The sequence below is a fragment of the Oncorhynchus masou genome, chromosome 33 (assembly GCF_036934945.1).
Source record: "Oncorhynchus masou masou isolate Uvic2021 chromosome 33, UVic_Omas_1.1, whole genome shotgun sequence".
Lineage (NCBI taxonomy): Eukaryota > Metazoa > Chordata > Actinopteri > Salmoniformes > Salmonidae > Oncorhynchus > Oncorhynchus masou.
In genome coordinates, this window is record NC_088244.1 from 20,479,155 (window position 1) to 20,502,238 (window position 23,084).

The following is a 23,084-nucleotide window of genomic DNA, read 5'->3' on the forward strand; positions in this document are numbered from 1 at the left end:
GTCGAACCCTAACGGAAATATGTGAATACATGCTACAACGCGCCAATAGGATTTCACCAGCTAGTACTTGGCTTTTCCGCCCTCCTTGCGTGTTCCGTTCACAATGCTTCATTTGCGCCCACTGTGAACGACACAGATTAACTATCTTGGCTTAGTTATATCTTTGCTAAAACTGCTTCTCCAATAACTGCTTCTCCCGTCACACTTGTCGTCGATGTCATGGCAACGTTGGATAGCTAAACTAATTTGTAAAAACACGAAATCGGGTCCTTTCGCGCCGAATTTCGCAGGTGCAGGGCCCATATTCATAAAACCTTAAGAAGCAATTTCTTGTTAACTGCCATTTTTTTCTTAACTATATACTTAAGAATAAAGTTAAGCAAATGTGCAATTCCTCCAAAAGGTTAATGGACATTTTCTTGCTTTATTTCATATGTTTATACTTAAACAAAAAAATAAGAAATGTAATAAAACAAAGTTATTGGAAATGTTCTTAATTCCAAGATAGCTAAACCCTTGTTTTAAACTCAGGGTAGTGAGAGAAAAAAGCTCATGAAAGCAATTGACCATGTTTAATTCACTCACAAACTTAATCTGAAAAATTCAGTATTAATTATTTTAAACCCAAGAACATGTTTTAGAACAGTAATCTCAGTAAGAAATATGCTAACATGATTGCCATTGCTAGATAGCTAGCTAAAACGGCTGCCTAACTAACACAACACACCTAGCAACAAACATCTTTGGAAGATTTGTAAGAAGATATTTGGGAAGTTCGGAAGAAAATCATTAAATCTTAAGATATTGAGGAATGACACTTACGAACTTTCTTAAGAACCGTAAGAAGTGTTTTGTGAATCTGGGCCTAAATTGTTAAAATCAAAAGGTACTCCTTCAATATGTTTCTCCCGAGTGGTGCAGCGGTCTAAGGCACTGCATCTCAGTGCATGAGGTGTCACTGCAGTCTTTGGTTTCAATCCAGGCTGCATCACATCCGGCTGCGATTGGGAATCCCATAAGGGCGGCACACAATTGAGTTTGGCTGTCATTGTAAATAAGAACTGACTTGTCTAGTTAAAAAAAGATGCATTTGAATCAAAAACTATCAGTTTGTCACTTTCACGAGGTTGGAGTAATAACATGTTCAACTACCTAAGAGATTTGCTCGAATCTAGGTTGTACCTTTTAGTTTGAGAAAAATAACTAGGGAAGAATTTTTCACTTCTCTCATTGACTTCTAACTCAAAGGTCCTGGGCCTAGATTCACAAAACACTTCTTACCCCAAAACTTAAGATTCTTAAGGGGAAAAAATGAAGAAGTTGATAAGATAGTTTGTAAGTGCAATTCTTCCACAATATCTTAAGATGTAAGGATTTTCCTACAAACTTCTCAAATATCTTGTTAGAATCTTAGAATGTTTGTTGCTATGCAACCGACAATCATGTTAGCATCTTTCCTACTGAGATTACCTTTCTAAAACGTGTTCTTGGGTTTAAAATAATCAATACTGATGAACTTTGAGAGTGAATGAAACATGTTCAATTGCTTTCATGCACTTATTCTCTCACTGCCTGAGTTTAAGACAAGGTTTTAGCTATCTTGGAATTAAGAAAAACGTTATTTTCAATAATCAAATTTCTTCTTAACTTTTGCTAAAGGAGAAACAAGCTAAATAGCTTAACATTTCCAAGATTAACCTTCTTTGTCAATCTATAGTTAAGGAAAAAATGCCAGTTAAGAAATTTTAGTACCTTATTTCCTCTCATATATACACACACACATTCTGACTTTCAGCGCTACACCCAAAGCAATGGGCGAAGGCAATTTGGCATCTCCTCCCTCATTGTGGGGTTTGATTTTGATGGAACACCCCACATCTGTACAAAACAGACCCCTCAGGAACATACCATGCCTGGAAGGTAGGGGTGTTTTTCTGACCCATACATCAGAATCATTGATGAGATGCTTCAAAATATGATAAATAAAACGTGTACATAGGCAAATGCTATTGGAAGATCTGCCAAGACTGTTCGGGAGTTTCTAGAGAAGGATTATAAAGAGGATATGGAGTCCGATACGGACACCGTTAAGCTTGCCATCAGAGCACTAGAGGTGAGGCTTACACCACTTTAGAACATTTGACAGCAACAATGTAGTGATTGGAACACAAAGCACATATTTTCCTCCATCAAACTTCGCACCCTGTGTCCGCAGGATGTCCAGTCACGGGGAAAGAACATTGAGCTAGCCATTATGAAGCGGGATGAATCAATGAAGGTCTGTTTGAAATCGTGACATCTCAGCAAATCCAGAGGATCTCACCTGTGTAATAGTGCAACTTAATGTTCCCCTAATTATTTATTTTCCACTGTAAATAGATTCTGGTTCAAGAGGAAATTGAGGAATATGTCACGGCTATTGAAACAGAAAGCAGAGAAACCATGAACACTTTGACCAGTCATAACAAAACAAAAAACACATGTGCCTTTGCATCAGGAATCTCATCATTTACATGAATTCATTGTTTCTCTAGCCATTTCTGGAGGGACCCCCAAGGATTGCATATTTTTGTTCTAGTCCGGCATAAACACCCAATTTGACTAATCAGCAGACTTGTTTGGTTGAATCAGGTAGGCTATGGTAGTGCTGGTAGTGCTCAAGGTACTGGGTGTTAAGACTAAAACAAAATGCTCCCACCCTGGGAGTCCCAATGGAATGAGAAACACTGGTGCCCTAATGGATCACATGCAATCTTAAGATTTTACCTTATTCTTGCAATGCAAAATATCTGCATTTAAAAACTACAACATCCACCTAGTATCATTGAACAGAGAACAAGTGAATAAGCAATTTCCCATGTTTATTTGAGTTGTAACAATTGAACACTTATTTTCTCAAAATGATAGAAAACAAACCAATACATGGGAATTCAATATTTTTAGCAGACAAGGTCTGTTTTAATTAAGTTAAGTAATATTTACAATATCATGAAGTATTTTACCCTCACCAGTTTCACCTTCAAATTGATCCCTTGAACAGTTTAGGAAGTTTGCATGTCATCCATTTATCCGAATACAGAAAAGGATGAAAAGCACAAGCAAATTCAAAACAATGTCAAAAGCCAAAATGTACCTTAGGCTCAAAGAAAATAAAGAAAAAGCAATGCATTTCACTTCTCAAATACTTATTCAGGTGTGGGGTCCCAAGAGTCAAAATAAATTCTCATTACAAAACACTTCATGATGGCAGAGAAAAATAATGGATGCAAATTGTTACATTTTGGTTAACTACAAAAACTAAAGTACATACAACCAACCACTTTGTGGCAATTCATGCACAAGGTAACCCAAGCGTCAAACGAGGCCTGCAGGGTAAAAAAAAATGTTTGAATAATTACTAGCTTTGCCTGGTTAGACTCGAATCGCAAGCAATATATACCCAGGCTTTTGAATAAACATGCGTCCTTACTCACTTGACCCTCACAGCCTCCCAGTTCGCTGGGAGGACCGGCGCTGTGCGGACCCTAGCCCTCTGCGGCCGCGGTAGCCCCCACGGAACCTCAGGAAGCGACCAGGAACCCCAAAGGTCTCAACGTTCAGCTTCCTCTCCTCTGCCCTGGTAGTGCGTCTGGGTCATAGTGTAACATGATTAGACAAGCACAGAGATTAGTCAGATCTTCATAAGCATTTTGTGACACATGAAATTGACAGCACAATAGATAGTCACTTTCAGAGCACATCTATAAAATAAACATGGTCACCTGGATTTATGGTCTGATGAGATGTTGTCAAAGAAGGATTTGGCCTTGTCATAGTAGCACTTGGGCCCAAATGGATCCCTCTCCACTGTCTTCTCACCAGTGTATACTTCTGGTTTCACCTTCCCGTCATCCTGTGTTTCTAGTGAAGATGCAAGCATGGATGAACAATTAACAAAATCATGGTTCTGAAATGCTTGCAGATGATACCAAATAATATTTTTGGAGGATATAACTCTGGCGGAAATGTAAGTCCCCTTTTTGCATTAATTTCCCCAATCAGTGATGCCAAATCATGAGCTAATGGTTGCCTAATGCATGATCACAGTCATGGTCAAATTGCCACATTCCTGCAACTACCGTTCAAAGCACGAAGGCCCATTGGTCACGGACATGTTGGTTGCATTAAAATAACCACCTTTGATGTTCAACTGGTCCTGCATCTCCCGCTCTAGCGCTTCCTTGTCGAACTGGGCATTTGCAGAATCAAAGTCAAAGTCTGACTCAAACTTGAGGGTGCTGGGCATGGAGCTCTTCACAAGGAGCTGGCCCCGATTACGATTCCTGGGCCTACGAGCTCCTGCAGGACAACAATGGAAAGAATGATATGTCATTCATTCTAAGGTATGAGAAATTCTATAACAAAATGGTTTACTATACAACCATCCAGAGCAAATTAGATTTGTCCCTGGCCCAAGAGCTAAAAACAAGGGGGGGGGGGGTCACCTGGTCTCCTCCTTGGTGGCCTGTTCTCGTCGTTGGCTTGGGAAGTTGTAGGCCAAGGCTGTACATCGGAGCCACCTGATGGTAGAAAACTAGTTGCAAATCACACAGTCCGTTTTACAGTATGAACGCATGTTTTTCCACAGGGGTCATTTTTTATTACATCTACAACTTAACCAGTTCAATTCAAAATCAGGCATTATGCCAATGTATACTATGGGAAGTAGTGCATCTTCTACAATGCAAAAGCTGAACACACATTCAGGTCCTTTCTATTTTTCATATTCTACAATGCATTTCTTTATCCTTATTTTACAAGCATATCAGCCTGAAGTACCACCAGCTCATCCCGGCTTGCTCCCAGTCTGCTTACTGCCTGGTCCAGAAAGTCTCTGGGGCTGTGGGCTCCCTCGTGCAGCTCGCTGCATGGGCCTACTGGTCTCCCTGCACTGCTCCTGAAACAGATTCTGGCCTTTCTTCTGCCCTGTCTCATCTAGAGGCACAGTCTGGACAGCCTGCTCCACCATAGGACCCCTTCTCACTTGAGGGCCATGAGTTCCACCTGAGTAGAACAGGACCAAGAGGGAGGTTATATATCATTGGAAACAAGCACCCAATAATGGATTTTATAATTAAAATGAATAGTGTTGCAACATGAATCATCTCCATCAGTTCCCAGTTTTATTCACTGACTCACCCAAACCAAGGGCTGCAGCATACTGCTGGTTGAGCAGATAGTTTGCTGCTAGCTGGTTATATGATGGGATCCTGTAGGGACTGATTGGTCCTGGAGTTGGATTATAGGAGGACGCTGAGGTGCTGAGTGATGACTGTACCCCACCAAAACAAGGAAAGAATACAGCAAATGTATAAATAATTTACTCGAAACACTGATATTATGGACGGGCTCATGGCATGTAACTTGATCATGACTCAATTACATTACACATAAATGATTGGACGAAGACGTTTTCTGTAGGGGGAGTATTGTTAACTAAAATCCCCGATGCTCAATCTGAACATTATCGTGTCGCTTGCGGTACAGTATTGGAAGCAGAAGGACTTTAGCTTTCATTACACAACACCGAGAAATACTTTAAAAAGTAAAAACGTTTAAGTTGATAAACACCGAAGGGCTAGTGTTCCCAAATTGCCATATCTACATAATACAGCGTTTGTTTACGGAAAACAGAAGACAAGCGACTACCTTTGCTAATTAGCGTGTTCCAAACACCTTTGTGTAAGCCAACTGGAAATGTGGTGGAAGTGTACTTTTGTTGGATGGAGGCACCCATTGCTGTATTGATCTGTGCAAAACGGCTACAGTAAGTGTATTTGAATGACGTTTTCCCTTGATGAAATGGCCATATGTTTCAAAAGCAGTATCGCAAGCGATGATTTGCGTTTCTTAACGCTAAAACACAGCGTCAGTACTGTAGTTCACACTAGGCAGTCTTGGTCGAAGCGAATGGTTGAGAAGGCAGAATGTCGCTTAGAGTGAGAGGGAGGCATAGCCTGCCTACCTGCACAATGGCAGTGTCCTGGGGCAGGCCATGGTGGGATTTTGGAGGCTCACACAATGAGATGTCTTTGATATCACTTCCTCTGAATATGATGTACTCATAGACGTCGTCTTTGGGAGGGGATGGCCTGTCTGTGGGTCGGCCCTCTGATCCAAATGACTTCACTGCATATGAACAAGAAAACAATCATGAAAGGTCATTGACAGGCCAAAGCAGATGTTTTTACTATGCAATCCATTGACATCTGTACACACAAACTATCCGGTAAAATACAACAGTAGGCCTAAGTGACCATATTGAAACTTTACTTTCACATCCCACTGCTCGCATTGTCTGTTTAAAGTATGGGCTCCATCATCTATTTGTAATTCCACATGTGATCACAATCCCTTATTTTAGGAGCAAACAGGTCTTCTTTGACTACAACTGCTGTCTGAGAGTGGATATGCTCTCTTTGGCCGCTCGCATAATTTACCTTTTGTCAACACCACTGTCGAATTCACGGTATCGATGGTGTATAAGATGCCCTCATACCGATTTAGAGCTTTGGAAATCAAGCCGATTTTACTACCGATATAAGGAGTCCCGACGTTCATGGTGGCTGGTGAACTAATGGCGTCAAGTAGCCTAATCTCTGCGTTGTATTTTAAATGTGATTCACATGACAGCAAGGTAATGTGCGGCTCGTTAGAGGGAATTTATGGACCATCACTCCAAGGTGAGCCATGGGCCACGCCTTCTCATTTACAAGTGCACCTGTGCCTCAAGTGGTCATGGTTGGATTGCATTTGCTGAAGAGTTATAAAAGTTAATTGGAACTTAATCAACTATACTCTATATGTAACAGTTATTGATGGCATATATGCATATTGGCTAAGTGTCGTCGCAAATATGCCGAGTTCATGCAATTTCGTTCTATAATATTTATTGTAGCCCATAAACTAGGCTACAAAGCCTAACTAGGCTAAATATCAATAGGCTAATCAAAACAAATTTACACTATGACCGAAACCAAGAAATATATGATAATTGTATAGGCCTATAATGTTTTTATTCAACTTTATTAAAATTACATTGAGCCTACACATTCTCTCTCGAGCACCAGCATACTAAGTGAAAGTTAAAATAGCACATGTACATCAATCTCTAACGTATGAATAGGCTACCGTTACATGTCCGCAGTAAAACAAAGTAAATGACAGATGCTATTGTCCTGCATATGTGTCAGTGGGCACGAAGCTGGTTGTCCAGTTCTGACAGTCGGCAGCGAGCGCTCGACCAGCGCCCTCGTGCGGGCGGTGACAGCAGCTGTAGGACAGACCGCCTGAAAAACAACGCAGCCATTTTGAGTCGAGAATAAAAGCTCAAAGAAAGCCACTGCATTTCCTCTATAATGATTCCATATAGTAACAAAACTCGGTAACATAATCGATGTGTGGTTCGTTTCCATTTGGCAACGCTAGCCGCACAACTACCAAATGCAACCCTGTCTGTACTGTCGTCCCAATTTTTTCGCCCGTGCTATATCGCATCCTGCTGCGATTCCTTAAATGTAATTTATAACAATTCATCCCAAACTGTAAATCTAACAATAACCAATCAGAGCACCCTGGAATCCAATGTGAGTGACGGAGTATCCAATCGGTGCATGCGTCTCACGAGCGAGTAAAGATGGCGGCGGGCTCCGATTTACTGGATGATGTTTTCTTCAACACAGAGGTGGACGAGAAAGTAGTTAGTGATCTAGTTGGGTCTTTGGAGTCTGAGCTCACGGGATCGGGTCGTGGAAAGTCTTCAGTTGGGGTCCAGGCTGCAGCAAATCACATTGACAACTCAGCTGTTGGTCGCAATTCCAATGTCCAGGACAGCGAAATGGGACTTTCACAAGAGCTTGCTAAACCAGGTAAAATATATTACTGGTTAACGTTAGCTTATTCTGGTCACGTTGTTTTTCTGTTTTTGTCTCTTTTAGCCAAACAATTTGACAACTTGCTTATACAGCTACACATGTTCAATTGATAGATATTCCCATCCTTCATCTGTTTCCTCTTCTGTAGGGACTGGCGTGCCAGGGGGGGTCATTAATAGTAGGAGGTCCCAGGGTTCAACCATGTATGCTGCGGTCGGGACAACGGCGGTGGGATCGAGCATGACAGCCGGGCACAGTCCGAGCAAGACTGGGACAAGCAGTGGTGTGATAACGGAGGTTCCCGATCACGCAGCTGGGACCAGAAAAACTGGGGCGGCTGGTGTACAAACTTTAAATGGAAGGAGCATTGTGATAAACTCTCATAATTCAGGAAGTGTTGCCGCTTTGGTGAACTCGGAAAGCAGCACTGTGCCCGCCGTCGCGGTTGTCAACAACGGACCGAGCTCCGTAGTCAAAGGAAACGTAGTCTTACCTTCAACTTCCAGCACAGTCATTCAAACACCTCTTATGCACAGTGCTGTCACTTCAACTGTGATATCGTCTCAGCTGTCTGTTCTAAACAGTGTGCCCACTGTCACGCTCGTGAGGCCGCCTATGCAAACCCTCGGAACAGTCACCGCGCAGAGCGGGAGCAATAATACGGTTCTGATACGATCTGTCAACGTTGCCAACCCTGCAAGTTCAGAAGCGCAAATCAACACATTGGAGTCTTCAAAAACGACCACACAAACGACTTCAGAAGTGACCGCCCCCAGTGTTGTAGGTAAAAGCCTGGTTTTACAAAATGTGAGGACCTCCATCCCATCGACTATTGCAGTCTGTCCTGGTGGGATGAAGGCGATCGCGCCACAGGTGTTCTCCCCGAGACTTCCGCAACCCCAACAAAATGCTTCAAACATCCAAAACATTCAGCTCCCTCCAGGTAACATTAATTCTCAGGTGTTTTGACGTAGTAGTAGCCAGTTAGGGAGAAGTCAGCATTAGTGGGCCATTTCTTTGAGGGTACTGTATCTGTGCTATAATTTTGCAGCCCAGTCCCAACACATGTTATTTGTTTTTTTTGCTGAATATGTTCTGTGCATGAAAACATGGTTTTGGTGAGTGTGACATCGTTGTGGTGTGTGATTAGGTTTCTCAGATGGAGAGACCAGATGAAACATGCTCTACATAGGAAACATATAACCTGTCATTCTGTTAACTATAATTCAACAATCTAGCTTTTCATGTTAAAGTTCATATTTACTGGTAGTGTTTTGAAATATAATAACCATTCATGTAAATAGTTATAATATTTATGAAAATCTGATTTATAGTGGTGTCCCACTGTTGGATAGTGGAACAGGGACTTTTTCAGCTATTAAAATGCACAAAATAAACTTTTTAATCAAATTTAAATGTAAATTCACTCATTGGATATTCTAAAATACATTGAAAGATATTACTTTAGTTGTTCCTAATCGATTGAGGGGGCATTGAGAGGGTCTAGTCGAAGGTTGTCTTTAACTTATTTATTTTTTTATACAGATGGTGTGTTTTCTTTAAGCCTCTATAAAGTATAATTGATGATTTCACAAGTGCCAGGTGCAGTGGGCCACTGTGTTCTTAATTCTTATTTTTTTTTAATTTTACCTTTATTTAACCAGGCAAGTCAGTTAAGAACACGTTCTTATTTTCAATGACGGCTTGGGAACAGTGGGTTCACTGCCTGTTCAGGGGCAGAACGACAGATTTGTACCTTGTCACCTCGGGGGTTTGAACTCACAACCTTTTGGTTACTAGTCCAACGCTCTAACCACTAGGCTACCCTGCCGCCCCGTCAAGTGTCCCACTAGCATTGAAAGACTCTTCATCAAAAGTAGGGCTCTGGTTTTGTTTTAGGGGATGTAGCATCCACTGAATAATACATGGTTAACTTGTTTTATCATTAAAATGTAGATAAGACATTCATTAATTTAAATAAACATTGCTTGAGTAGGGGTACACTGATTTTCACTGTCTACATGGCAATCTACCAAAAAGTGTCCCACTAAAGCTGACTTCACCCTATGTCAGTTAGCCACAGTGGAGAGAGGCTACAATGTATTTTGCAGGCAGTGTAAAACAGTCTCTGTGAAACAGAAAATTTGTTGCAAACTTGTGGTTAACATTTGAGATGTCATATCAGCTCCAGTTGCCATCGCTGCTGCACCTTTGGTTTGTTTATTAGACTAAACTCCTTGTGCGTGTGCAGGCGGGCGTGTTTTGCTGTCAGTTGTTTATGCTCCACGAGCACATTGACCTGTGGGAACGTTCTATTGATTCTGTCTACTTGTGTCGTCTGTAAAATCACACACAGGCTACCCTGGCACACATACAATGGACTGATTTGATCAATAGGCACACTGACACCATAGCACATCATGTAATGTAGTTGCATGCATGTGGCACATTTTCTGTGGGAGTTGCACGTCTCACAGGTTCTGGCTAACAATGCTAGCTGTAGTTAAACTCGCCACTGAGAGCTGAATGTTTGTTGTTGTTGTTGTGACAATAAAAAAGGTACTTTTCTGCCAAGAGTGGCCAACACTGTATTTTCTAACCAAACAAAGTGTTTCCATAGTTATTATTAAGATATGTAACGTTATTTGTATTTAGCAAGTAAGTGTCTGTCTGTCGATCTATATCCCCTGTTTGACTTCTTACCCCTGACCCCGCCATGCCCTGTGTAGGCATGGTGCTGGTACGCAGTGAGAGTGGGCAGCTTCTGGTGATCCACCAGCAGACCCTGGCCCAGATGCAATCCCAGTCCCAGAGCGCCATGACCCCACGGGCAGCCACCCCCACCAGCACTCCCCCTGTCCAGATCACTTCTGTACAGGTGCACACACACACTAATCATCTCTTACCTACAGTGATGGAGAGATCACAGTGTGAACCCCTGAGCCCTTGTCCTCTCCTCTGTCCTGCAGGCTCCAGGGACGCCCATGATGTCCCGTCAGGTGACCCCCACCACCACCATCACTAAGCAGGGCTCCACGGCCCAGACCACCGTCCAGGCCACCACCACCCTCCAGAGGCCTCCTGTACTACAACAGGTAGGTACACAACTCATCCCCCTCTTCAATTCTCTTCAATCTCCCCCTTAGTCTCATTTCATACCCTGCTTCCTCTTTGCCACCTCCTCTAGAACACCATTATGCTGGGTGGAGCGGCCGCCACCTCAGGTCAGGCTCCAGTGCAGCCTTGCTCGGCAGCAGTCACCCAGAGAGCAGGGACACCAGGCACCCCCACGGTCGTTTCTACCATGGTGAGACAACACTCATCACCCTCCTTCCGACATTTATCTACTCCTAAATAGTCATGCAGTGGTCCTAACTTGTGTATATGTGTGTTTAGGAGATCCTGGAGAATGTGAAGAAGTGTAAGAACTTCCTGTCCACGCTGATCAAACTGGCATCCAGCGGGAAGCAGTCGTCTGAGACCACAGCCAACGTCAAGGAGTTAGTCAAGAGCCTGCTGGTACACCTTTCTGTCTGTCTGGCCATCTGTCTGGCCATATGTGTCTGTCCCTTGCACTCACTCTCACTATTTTTCTCACTTTATCTTCCTATGTTGTCTGTTTTTCTACCACCACAGGAGAGTAAGATCGAAGCGGAGGACTTCACCAGTCGGTTATACCGGGAGCTCAACTCCTCTCCTCAGCCATATCTCGTGCCTTTCCTCAAGGTGAGACTGATGGCTTTTCCCTTCTCTAATGTAGCTACCTATACACCCAAATAAATACACGTGGCCAACGATGCAATATACTGTAGATGAGAGAATGATTTGTGCTCTTCCTCCCCATCTCCAGAGGAGTCTTCCTGCACTGCGTCAAATGACCCCAGACTCGGCAGCCTTCATCCAGCAGAGCCAGCTGCCTCACACTGGTGCCCAGCCTGCCGCCACCTCCAAGGCCTTGACTGCTGCGGTGCTGGGGGGCACGTCCACGGCACAGAACTCCCGTCTCAACAGAAGTAGCCCTGGGGCCAAGGGGACCATGCACCAGTCTCCTGTCATCAGCCTGGCCCAGACACCTCATAGCAAGCCTGGCCTGGTATACTATATCCTAACGATACATACTCCCTCTGTTGTATGGGTAGGGTGCCTTGTTGTTTTAATGTAATGGGAAGTCTATATGACTGTATGTTATGTTGAGGGATGACCCCAAGTGTATCGCCTGATTACGCGTCCACCATAGTTGGTGGAAACATGCTGGAAAGGACTATGTGAAAAGGAAATACCCGAGCCTGCACAGTAAGGTTCAGGTCTGCACTCTTTCTTTCTCTCTGGCCTCTCTCGCTTTCTCTCTGTTTTTTCTCTCTCTGTGTTTTCTCTCTCTGGTCTCGCTCTCTCTGGTCTCGCTCTCGCTCTCTCTCTCTGGTCTCGCTCTCTCTCTCTGGTCTCGCTCTCTCTCTCTCTCTGGTCTCGCTCTCTCTCTCTCTCTGGTCTCGCTCTCTCTCTCTCTCTGGTCTCGCTCTCTCTCTCGCTCTCTCTCTCTCTCTGGTCTCGCTCTCTCTCTCTCTCTGGTCTCGCTCTCTCTCTCTCTCTGGTCTCGCTCTCTCTCTCTCTCTCTGGTCTCGCTCTCTCTCTCTCTCTCTCTCTGGTCTCGCTCTCTCTCTCTCTCTCTGGTCTCGCTCTCTCTCTCTCTCTCTGGTCTCGCTTTCTGGTCTCTCTCTCTGGTCTCTCTCTCTCTCTCTGGTCTCGCTCTCTCTCTCTCTCTGGTCTCGCTCTCTCTCTCTCTGGTCTCGCTCTCTCTCTCTCTCTGGTCTCGCTCTCTCTCTCTCTCTCTGGTCTCGCTCTCTCTCTCTCTCTGGTCTCGCTCTCTCTCTCTCTCTCTGGTCTCGCTCTCTCTCAATTTCAATTTCAATTTAAGGGGCTTTATTGGCATGGGAAACATGTGTTAACATTGCCAAAGCAAATAAGGTAAACAATAAAAATTAACAGTAGACATCACACATACAGAATTTTCAAAACAATAAAGACATTACAAATGTCATATTATATATATATATATACAGTGTTTTTACAATGTACAAATGGTAAAGGACACAAGATAAAATAAATAAGCATAGATATGGGTTGTATTTACAATGGTGTTTGTTCCTCACTGGTTGCCCTTTTCTCGTGGCAACAGGTCACAAATCTTGCTGCTCTGATGGCACACTGTGGAATTTCACCCAGTAGATATGAGAGTTTTTCAAAATTGGATTTGTTTTCGAATTCTTTGTGGATCTGTGTAATCTGAGGGAAATATGTCTCTCTAATATGGTCATACATTGGGCAGGAGGTTAGGAAGTGCAGCTCAGTTTCCACCTCATTTTGTGGGCAGTGAGCACATAGCCTGTCTTCTCTTGAGAGCCATGTCTGCCTACGGCGGCCTTTCTCAATAGCAAGGCTATGCTCGCTGAGTCTGTACATAGTCAAAGCTTTCCTTAATTTTGGGTCAGTCACAGTGGTCAGGTATTCTGCCGCTGTGTACTCTCTGTGTAGGGCCAAATAGCATTCTAGTTTGCTCTGTTTTTTTGTTAATTCTTTCCAATGTGTCAAGTAATTATCTTTTTGTTTTCTCATGATTTGGTTGGGTCTAATTGTGCTGCTGTCATGGGGCTCTGTAGGGTGTGTTTGTGAACAGAGCCCCAGGACCAGCTTGCTTAGGGACTCTTCTCCAGGTTCATCTCTCTGTAGGTGATGGCTTTGTTGTGGAAGGTTTGGGAATCGCTTCCTTTTAGGTGGTTATAGAATTTAACAGCTCTTTTCTGGATTTTGATAATTAGTGGGTAGCGGCCTAATTCTGCTCTGCATGCATTATTTGGTGTTCTACGTTGTACACGGAGGATATTTTTGCAGAATTCTGCGTGCAGAGTCTCAATTTGGTGTTTGTCCCATTTTGTAAAGTCTTGGTTGGTGAGCGGACCCCAGACCTCACAACCATAAAGGGCAATGGGCTCTATGACTGATTCAAGTATTTTTAGCCAAATCCTAATTGGTATGTTGAAATTTATGTTCCTTTTGATGGCATAGAATGCCCTTCTTGCCTTGTCTCTCAGATCGTTCACAGCTTTGTGGAAGTTACCTGTGGCGCTGATGTTTAGGCCAAGGTATGTATAGTTTTTTGTGCTCTAGGGCAACAGTGTCGAGATGGAATTTGTATTTGTGGTCCTGGTGACTGGACCTTTTTTGGAACACCATTATTTTGGTCTTACTGAGATTTACTGTCAGGGCCCAGGTCTGACAGAATCTGTGCATAAGATCTAGGTGCTGCTGTAGGCCCTCCTTGGTTGGTGACAGAAGCACCAGATCATCAGCAAACAGCAGACATTTGACTTCAGATTCTAGTAGGGTGAGGCCGGGTGCTGCAGACTTTTCTAGTGCCCGCGCCAGTTCGTTGATATATATGTTGAAGAGGGTGGGGCTTAAGCTGCATCCCTGTCTAACCCCACGACCCTGTGTGAAGAAATTTGTGTGTTTTTTGCCAATTTTAACCGCACACTTGTTGTTTGTGTACATGGATTTTATGATGTCGTATGTTTTACCCCCAACACCACTTTCCATCAGTTTGTATAGCAGACCCTCATGCCAAATTGAGTCGAAGGCTTTTTTGAAATCAACAAAGCATGAGAAGACTTTGCCTTTGTTTTGGTTTGTTTGGTTGTCAATTAGGGTGTGCAGGGTGAATACATGGTCTGTTGTACGGTAATTTGGTAAAAAGCCAATTTGACATTTGCTCAGTACATTGTTTTCATTGAGGAAGTGCACGAGTCTGCTGTTAATGATAATGCAGAGGATTTTCCCAAGGTTACTGTTGACGCAGATTCCACGGTAGTTATTGGGGTCAAATTTGTCTCCATTTTTGTGGATTGGGGTGATCAGTCCTTGGTTCCAAATATTGGGGAAGATGCCAGAGCTAAGGATGATGTTAAAGAGTTTTAGTATAGCCAATTGGAATTTGTTGTCTGTATATTTGATCATTTCATTGAGGATACCATCAACACCACAGGCCTTTTTGGGTTGGAGGGTTTTTATTTTGTCCTGTAACTCATTCAATGTAATTGGAGAATCCAGTGGGTTCTGGTAGTCTTTAATAGTTGATTCTAAGATCTGTATTTGATCATGTATATGTTTTTGCTCTTTATTCTTTATTATAGAGCCAAAAAGATTGGAGAAGTGGTTTACCTATACATCTCCATTTTGGATAGATAATTCTTCGTGTTGTTGTTTGTTTAGTGTTTTCCAATTTTCCCAGAAGTGGTTAGAGTCTATGGATTTTTCAATTACATTGAGCTGATTGCTGATGTGCTGTTCCTTCTTTTTCCGTAGTGTATTTCTGTATTGTTTTAGTGATTCACCATAGTGAAGGCGTAGACTCAGGTTTTCCGGGTCTCTATGTTTTTGGTTGGACAGGTTTCTCAATTTCTTTCTTAGATTTTTGCATTCTCCATCAAACCATTTGTCATTGTTGTTAATTTTCTTCGGTTTTCTATTTGAGATTTTTAGATTTGATATGGAAGCTGAGAGGTCAAATATACTGTTAAGATTTTCTACTGCCAAGTTTACACCTTCACTATTACAGTGGAACGTTTTACCCAGGAAATTGTCTAAAAGGGATTGAATTTGTTGTTGCCTAATTGTTTTTTGGTAGGTTTCCAAACTGCATTCCTTCCATCTATAGCATTTCTCAATGTTACTCAGTTCCTTTGGCTTTGATGCCTCATGATTGAGTATTGCTCTGTTTAGGTAGACTGATTTTGCTGTGGTCTGATAGGGGTGTCAGTGGGCTGACTGTGAACGCTCTGAGAGACTCTGGGTTGAGGTCAGTGATAAAGTAGTCTACAGTACTACTGCCAAGAGATGAGCTATAGGTGTACCTACCATAGGAGTCCCCTCGAAGCCTACCATTGACTATGTACATACCCAGCGTGCGACAGAGCTGCAGGAGTTGTGACCCGTTTTTGTTGATTATGTTGTCATAGTTGTGCCTAGGGGGGCATACGGGGGAGGGAATGCTGTCACCTCCAGGCAGGTGTTTGTCCCCCTGTGTGCTGAGGGTGTCAGGTTCTCTCTCTCTCTCTGGTCTCGCTCTCTCTCTCTCTCTCTCTCTGGTCTCGCTCTCTCTCTCTCTCTCTCTCTCTGGTCTCGCTCTCTCTCTCTGGTCTCGCTCTCTCTCTCTCTCTCTCTGGTCTCGCTCTCTCTCTCTCTCTGGTCTCGCTCTCTCTCTCTCTCTGGTCTCGCTCTCTCTCTGGTCTCGCTCTGGTCGCTCTCTCTATCTCTCTCTGGTCTCACTCTCTCTCTGGTCTCGCTCGCTCTCTCTCTCTCTCTGGTTTCGCTCTCTCTCTCTCTCTCTGGTCTCGCTCTCTCTCTCTCTCTCTGGTCTCTCTCTCTCTCTCTCTCTCTGGTCTCGCTCTCTCTCTCTCTCTGGTCTCGCTCTCTCTCTCTCTCTGGTCTCGCTCTCTCTCTCTCTCTCTGGTCTCGCTCTCTCTCTCTCTCTCTCTCTCTCTCTCTGGTCTCGCTCTCTCTCTCTCTCTCTCTGGTCTCGCTCTCTCTCTCTCTCTCTCTGGTCTCGCTCTCTCTCTCTCTCTCTCTGGTCTCGCTCTCTCTCTCTCTCTCTGGTCTCGCTCTCTCTCTCAAATTCAAACTGCTTTATTGGCATGAAAAACATTGTGTCAATATTGCCAAAGCAACAATGTATACAATATACATTGTAACAAAATTCTAAATGATAGCAAATATAAAATATAAAAGTGTAGTAAATAATAATACAAAATTAAATACAAAAATAATAATAATTACAGTAATAACAATAATAGCAATAACAATTAAGTTACTGCTTACTATGCAGATGTTATTATTCAGTGTCCCTCAGGCTATGGCAGGATAATACATATTTGGCTGCAAGAGGAGCCATTGCTCCTTCGCCCATGAGGATTCTTAGTTTTTCCTCTGGGTTCAATTTGTAAAAATTTGGAATATGTTTAGTAATTTCTGTGAATAATGAATCTCTTTGTGAGGAATATTTATCACAGTAAAGGAGAAAGTGCATCTCTGTCTCTACCTCCCCTGTTATGCAGTGACCACATACACGCTCCTCTTTGGGTAGCCATGTCTTTTTATGTCTGCCGGTTTCTATTGCCAATCGGTGGTCACTCAGCCTGTACTTGGTAAGGATCTGTCTCTGCTTCGTATCTCTGACAGAGTAGAGATAATCAGCCAATTCATATTCTCTGTTTAGTGTCAGATAGCAATTTAGTCGGCTTTGGGATTTTGTTTCATTTTTCCAATGTTGTAAATATGATTCCTTTGATTGGTTCATGATTTTGCTTATTGGAATTCTTTCTTTTGAAGCAGTGCTGGTGTCAGCTTGGTTGGTGAGGTCCAACACCAGCTGACTGAGAGGGCTCGTTTCTGGGCTCAGCTCTTGGGTTTGAAGTGATTTAAATTGCAGACTTGAATTTGGACTTGAATTCAGATGTAGCCAAAATTTTAATGATCTTTTCTGTATTTTCATTATTACTGGAAAACGGCCCAATTCTGCCCTACATGCATTAGTTGGTGTATTTCTCTGAACTTGTAGGATTTTCCGACAGAATTCTGCATGTAGGGCTTCAATTGGATGTTTGTCCCACATTTTAAAGTCCAGTTTATTGAGTGGCCCCCAAACCTCACTTCCATAAAGAGCTATTGGTAGGATTACACTGTCAAATATTTTAGTCCAAATTCTAATTGGGATGTTGATTTTGAATAATTTCATTTTTATTGCATACATTGCTCTGCGGGCTTTTTCTTTGAGTGCATTCACTGCCATATTAAAGTTTCCCGATGCAGATATGGTCAGACCAAGATAGGTGTAATTTTTTGTGTGTTCAATTAAGGTGTTGTTCAGGGTGAATTTATATTTGTGTTTCTGACATCTGTTTTTTTTGGGAAAATCATGATTTTAGTTTTTGGAAATTTACTGCCAGGGCCCAATTATGGCAATATTGCTCCAGAATATTAATTTTCTGTTGAAGACCTTCTTTGGTTGGTGATAGAAGTACCACGTCATCAGCATATAGCAGGTATTTCACCTCTGTGTCAAATAGTGTGAGTCCTGGGGCTGGAGATTGGTCCAACATGTCTGCTAATTCATTGATATAAATGTTGAAAAGATTTGGACTCAAACTGCAGCCTTGTCTCACACCTCGACATTGTGAAAAAAATTCTGTTCTTTGGTTTTTGATTTTTATTGCACACTTGTTTTCTGTGTACATACATTTTATTAAGTCATATACCTTACCACCAAGTCCACTTTGTAGAATTTTGTAGAATAGCCCTTCGTGCCAAATCGAATCAAATGCTTTTTTAAAGTCAATAAAGCAAGCAAAGATTTTGCCCTCTTTTTTTGGTGGACGTGTTTATTAATTAGTGTGTGTAAGGTGTATATATGGTCAGTAGTGCGATGGTTAGGGAGAAAGCCAATTTGACATTTACTTATTAAATTTTTTTCTTGAAGAAAGGTTTGAATTCTTGAATTCAAAATGCTACAGAAAATCTTTCCCAAGTTACTGTTTACGCAAATTCCCCTGTAATTATTAGGGTCTGATTTGTCTCCACTTTTGTGGATAGGGGAGATGAGCCCCTGGTTCCAGACATCAGGGAAGCAGCCAGAAGTTAAAACCATGTTGAACAATTTAAGCACAGCATTTTGCAACTCAGGTGTGCTGTTTTTCAGCATTTCATTTCTGATGTTGTCTAGACCACAAGCCTTCTTTGATTTAATAGATTTTAGCTTTTCATTTAGTTCTTGTTGGGTTATTGGGTAATCTAATGGATTTTGGTTGTTTTTAATGACTGATTCAAGGATGTTCAATTTTTCTTTAATTTCTAATTGGTTCTGTTGCAAGTCTTTTTGTGGGATGTTTTTGTATAGATTATCAAAATAAGTTTTCCAAATTCCTACATCTTGTATTGCTAATTCTTGTGGCTTTGTTGTGCTTAAATTGTTCCACATGTCCCAGAACTGATTTTGGTCAATTGCGTTTTCAATTTCATCAAGTGTCCTGTTGGTATAATTAAATTTCTTGCGTTTCAGTGTTTGTTTATACTGTTTCAGAGTTTCAAAGTATTCATATCGTAGCTCTGGGTTGTTTTGCTGCTTATGTTTTTTGTTTGACATTTGTCTCAAGTGTTTTCTAATTGTTTCACATTCATTATCAAACCATTTGTCAGAAACATTTTGATTTTTGCTTCTGATGTTGCATTTCTTTGGTTTTCTCAAATTTGCTTTCGATGCTGCTTTTTGGAATATGCAGTTGATGTTTTGAGTAGCTGAATTGACACCATCTTTATTGTTTTGGTACCGTGAGTTATTGAAAAACTGTATAGAGTTCATTATTTCATTTGAGTTCAATGTTTCAGTGAATCTCTGCACTGTTTGGAGCCCATCTGTATGATTGGTTTATGTTGTAGAGTTTATTGGGCTGTTTTTTTGAATGAATATTGCCGGTTAATTTCTTCAGAAACACGTTGATCTGACTGTGATCTGACAAGGGTGTCTGTGGTCTGACAGTGAATGCACTAATGGAAGAGGGGTCAATGTCAGTGATGGCATAATCGACTACACTTGTCCCAAGGGCTGAGCAGTAAGTAAACTGACCTAAAGAGTCCCCTTTGATTCTACCATTAAGCATGTACAGGCCTAAGGCTCGACAGAGATGTACTAACTCCTTTCCATTTTTGTTCAGTATTTGGTCAGGACTGTTTCTATTATTTATAATAGGGCTACTGTATAAGGAGGGGTGTCCAAATATGTGGTGGTTACCTCCCGCATCAGTGTAGTCAGGCTCAGAACCTGTTCTTGCATTGAAATCTCCACAAAGAAGCACTTTACCCTGTGCCTGAAATGCAATGATTTCTGTCTGGAGATTGTCAAAAAACTGATCATCATAATATGATGAATCTGAAGGAGGAGCATAAGCTGCACATATGTATACATCGTTGTCACAATAGATTGTACCTTTGTTAAGTTTTAGCCAAATGTGAGAGGTACCTTTTTTCATTTCATCTAGCGCTAAGTCCCGCTTATGCCAAATGATGATTCCACCTGAGTCTCGGCCCCGTTTAACATGTTTATGTTTGATTGACGGTAGTAAACTTTCTCTATAGCCCGAGGGACACTGAGTATCTATGTCTCCACGACACCATGTTTCCAGTAGGATTATGATGTCCTGTCCCTTGATGTTTTTAAGCAATTCTGGATTTGTTGTTTTATAACCAAAATGTGAAGAGTATAGGCCCTGGATATTCCAAGAGCTGATAGTTAATGATCTCATTTATAATAAGTGATATTCACTGGTTTGAGTAAAGTACATCGAAAAAAAACAAATAAAAATAATACTATATATATATATATATATATACATACATATATATATATATATACATATATATATATATATATATATACACACATACACACACATACATACACATACATACATATATATATATATACATATATATACATACACATATACATATATATATATATATATATATATATATATACACACATACATACATACGTACACATACATACATACATACACACACACACACACACACACACACACACACACACACACACGCAGACACACATATATATACACACACACACACCATCACACAGAATTATTATTATAATACCGGTGTCAATAAAATTAAGAATAGTTGTAAACAAATTAATAAGAATGGAATAAGATTGCACATAAAATAAGTACAATGCAATCTGCAACCCTGTGTGTGTGTGTGTGTGTGTGTGTGTGTGCGTGTGTGCGCGCGTGCGTGCGTGCCTGTGTGTGAATTAAAGGGACTGTCTAGCTCAGTAGTCTGCATATTAGTTGCAGTAGTTGGCGCACCTCTCCTATCTCTGATTGTTCTAGGGGTCTTCTGCCAGAGGTTACCTCAGCATATGTAGGCTGATGATCTGACTGATACAAGGTGTGGACTGCGTCATGTGGTCTACTTCCCTGAAGGGCAGTGTTCTGTCCGACCCTGGAGTAGTGGTCAGAGCTGTGTTGTGATGGGCTGGGTCTAGTAGAGCTGTGTTGTGATGACCTGGGTCTAGTAGAGCTGTGTTGTGATGGGCTGGGTCTAGTAGAGCTGTGTTGTGATGGGCTGGGTCTAGTAGAGCTGTGTTGTGATGGGCTGGGTCTAGTAGAGCTCTGTTGTGATGGGCTGGGTCTAGTAGAGCTATGTTGTGATGGGCCAGGTCTAGTAGAGCTGTGTTGTGATGGGATGGGTCTAGTCGTGCTGTCCTGAGGCGGGTCTGGTCTGGTAAATATGTGCTGTGGTGGGCCTGGTCTAGTATAGCTGTGCTGTAATAAGCTGTGTCTAGCTCTTTTCTCCTCGGGATGGTTGAGGTACTGTTGTTTCAGATGGTGGGGCGGGGGACCTTTGTTGCTGGGGTGATGGGTGTGTGGGTCCCTGCCAAGTGTTGCATCTTTTAGGTCCTTGGCAAAGGTTCTGATACTGTCCTGATCAAGATGTACATTATCATATAAGTGTTGACATGTCAGAGTGGGGTGGTGAGCCGTTCTGACGTTGAGCAGTGAGGCACAGTCCACAGTGATCTGTTGATTTATTTTGTCGATCAACTTTCCTGGGAAGTCTTTTCTTGGTAGGAGGGTGGACACAACTATATTGGTTGTAGGGAACATAGCCTGTGCCAGTTCTGCCACTCTTCTCACTGCCCCAGATACATTTTCACCTTTAGCATGAAGGTCGTTTGTGCCAGTGTGGATGATGATGTTGTCAGGGGTGTCAATCTTGGTCTGACTGAGTAGCTGCATTGCACTCTCAGCTGTAGGACACCAGAACTTATACACATTGTGTCTAGGGAATAATCTTTCCTGGACTAAGAACTTCCCATTTGAATCAATTAGGATTGCAGTTGTGGGTGATTTTCTGGGTGGCACAGACTGGGAGGCTGGTAAGTTGACCTGGGCTGGAGCAGACTGAGAGGCTGGTAGGCTGACCTGGGCTGGAGCAGATTGGGAGGCTGGTAGGTTGACCTGGGCTGGAGCAGATTGGGAGGCTGGTAAATTGACCTGGGCTGTAGCAGACTGGGATGCTGGTAAGTTGACCTGGGCTGGAGCAGACTGGGATGCTGGTAAGTTGACCTGGGCTGTAGCAGATTGGGAGGCTGGTAGGTTGACCTGGGCTGGAGCAGATTGGGAGGCTGGTAAATTGACCTGGGCTGTAGCAGACTGGGATGCTGGTAAGTTGACCTGGGCTGGAGCAGACTGGGATGCTGGTAAGTTGACCTGGGCTGGAGCAGACTGGGAGGCTGGTAGGTTGACCTGGGTTTGAGCAGTGTCATCAGGCTGTGTGGTGAAGGCCATGCTGGTCTCAGATTCTGATTGTGTTATGCCAAGCTGGTGGACATGTTCTCCAGATACAGAGGACACAATGACTCGCTGCCGGTTGAGGGTGTCAATGTACCTCTCTTTTTGTTCTAGCTCCTTTCTTGTTGTGCTCAAATGGTCTCTGAGGTCATCATTTGTCTGACTCAGCTTGTCCATTCTGCTTTCTAATTTAGCAATAGATGCTCTGCTCTCCTCCCTGAACTGTTTCATCTCTTCTTTGAGTTTCTGGATAGTGTCCTCCTCTTGAAGCTTGTTCTCTCTGAGTTCTATGACCTCTGCTTCGACTAGAGAGAGGGTGTCGTGGAAACGTTGCATAGCAGGTGTTCTTATTGAAATTGACATGTCCTTGACTCTGTCTGCTGCAGGTGAGGTAGGTAGAGGGACATTGAGTGCTTCCTGCTGGGTCACAGAGACCATTGGGGTCTGCTTTTCTCCATCTCCCTCCTTGACTTTTTCCTCAGTTTCTGAGATGATTTCAGCATCTGCTTTTAGGGCAGCAAACATATTCTCAAAAGCTTGGAGGCTTGAATCATTGCCTTGTATCAATACAGTTCCATTATTATATAAGTTTATTGTTTGATATGTGTTGCTCTGGTCAGCTTCTTCAAAAATGCTGATCTGACATCCTTGGCTGATGCCCCTCTTTTTTGAGAAGGGAAAATGTTTGCAAATAACCTTTTTCCATATGTTCCCTCGATTGGTATTAAAAATTAAATTTGCTCTTGTTTTGTAA

The 23,084-nt window shown here is 42.5% G+C and overlaps 2 protein-coding genes across 5 annotated transcripts in view; one reads left to right on the top strand and one right to left on the bottom strand.

Moving 5' to 3' along the window:
- Positions 1 to 2,844: 2,844 nt before the first annotated feature.
- LOC135527995 (protein LSM14 homolog B-like) lies at positions 2,845 to 8,486 on the bottom strand. Of its 4 annotated transcripts, none has more exons than XM_064956735.1 (9): positions 8,407 to 8,486; positions 6,005 to 6,168; positions 5,179 to 5,311; positions 4,855 to 5,043; positions 4,485 to 4,559; positions 4,177 to 4,338; positions 3,762 to 3,900; positions 3,474 to 3,628; positions 2,845 to 3,365 (listed from the first exon to the last, which is right to left on the bottom strand). In XM_064956735.1, the coding sequence occupies exons 1-8, from the start codon at positions 8,426 to 8,428 to the stop codon at positions 3,481 to 3,483; spliced, it is 1,032 nt and encodes a 343-aa protein (XP_064812807.1). In that variant the 5' UTR covers positions 8,429 to 8,486; the 3' UTR covers positions 2,845 to 3,365; positions 3,474 to 3,480. The 4 variants fall into 4 exon arrangements, with proteins under 4 accessions (XP_064812807.1, XP_064812808.1, XP_064812806.1 ...); XM_064956736.1 differs by having other exon boundaries at positions 3,470 to 3,628; XM_064956734.1 differs by having other exon boundaries at positions 2,845 to 3,628.
- Positions 7,676 to 23,084, top strand: part of LOC135527994 (transcription initiation factor TFIID subunit 4-like) — a 44,236-nt gene continuing 28,827 nt past the window's right edge. The window contains exons 1-8 of the mRNA XM_064956733.1: positions 7,676 to 7,907; positions 8,062 to 8,856; positions 10,643 to 10,791; positions 10,883 to 11,008; positions 11,101 to 11,220; positions 11,310 to 11,432; positions 11,550 to 11,639; positions 11,764 to 12,006. Coding sequence (XP_064812805.1) covers positions 7,676 to 7,907; positions 8,062 to 8,856; positions 10,643 to 10,791; positions 10,883 to 11,008; positions 11,101 to 11,220; positions 11,310 to 11,432; positions 11,550 to 11,639; positions 11,764 to 12,006 — 1,878 coding nt within the window. The remainder of the gene's footprint in view (positions 7,908 to 8,061; positions 8,857 to 10,642; positions 10,792 to 10,882; positions 11,009 to 11,100; positions 11,221 to 11,309; positions 11,433 to 11,549; positions 11,640 to 11,763; positions 12,007 to 23,084) is intronic.

Bases quoted from the DNA above. Each gene is read 5' to 3' on its own strand.
- LOC135527995 (XM_064956737.1), bottom strand. From the start codon at position 6,600: ATGAACGTCGGGACTCCTTATATCGGTAGTAAAATCGGCTTGATTTCC. The intron at 5,312-6,004 runs GTAGGCAGGCTA...GGTGGGGTACAG, and splicing joins AGGACACTGCCATTGTGCAG to TCATCACTCAGCACCTCAGC. The intron at 4,560-4,854 runs GTAAGCAGACTG...TTCTACCATCAG, and splicing joins GAGACTTTCTGGACCAGGCA to GTGGCTCCGATGTACAGCCT.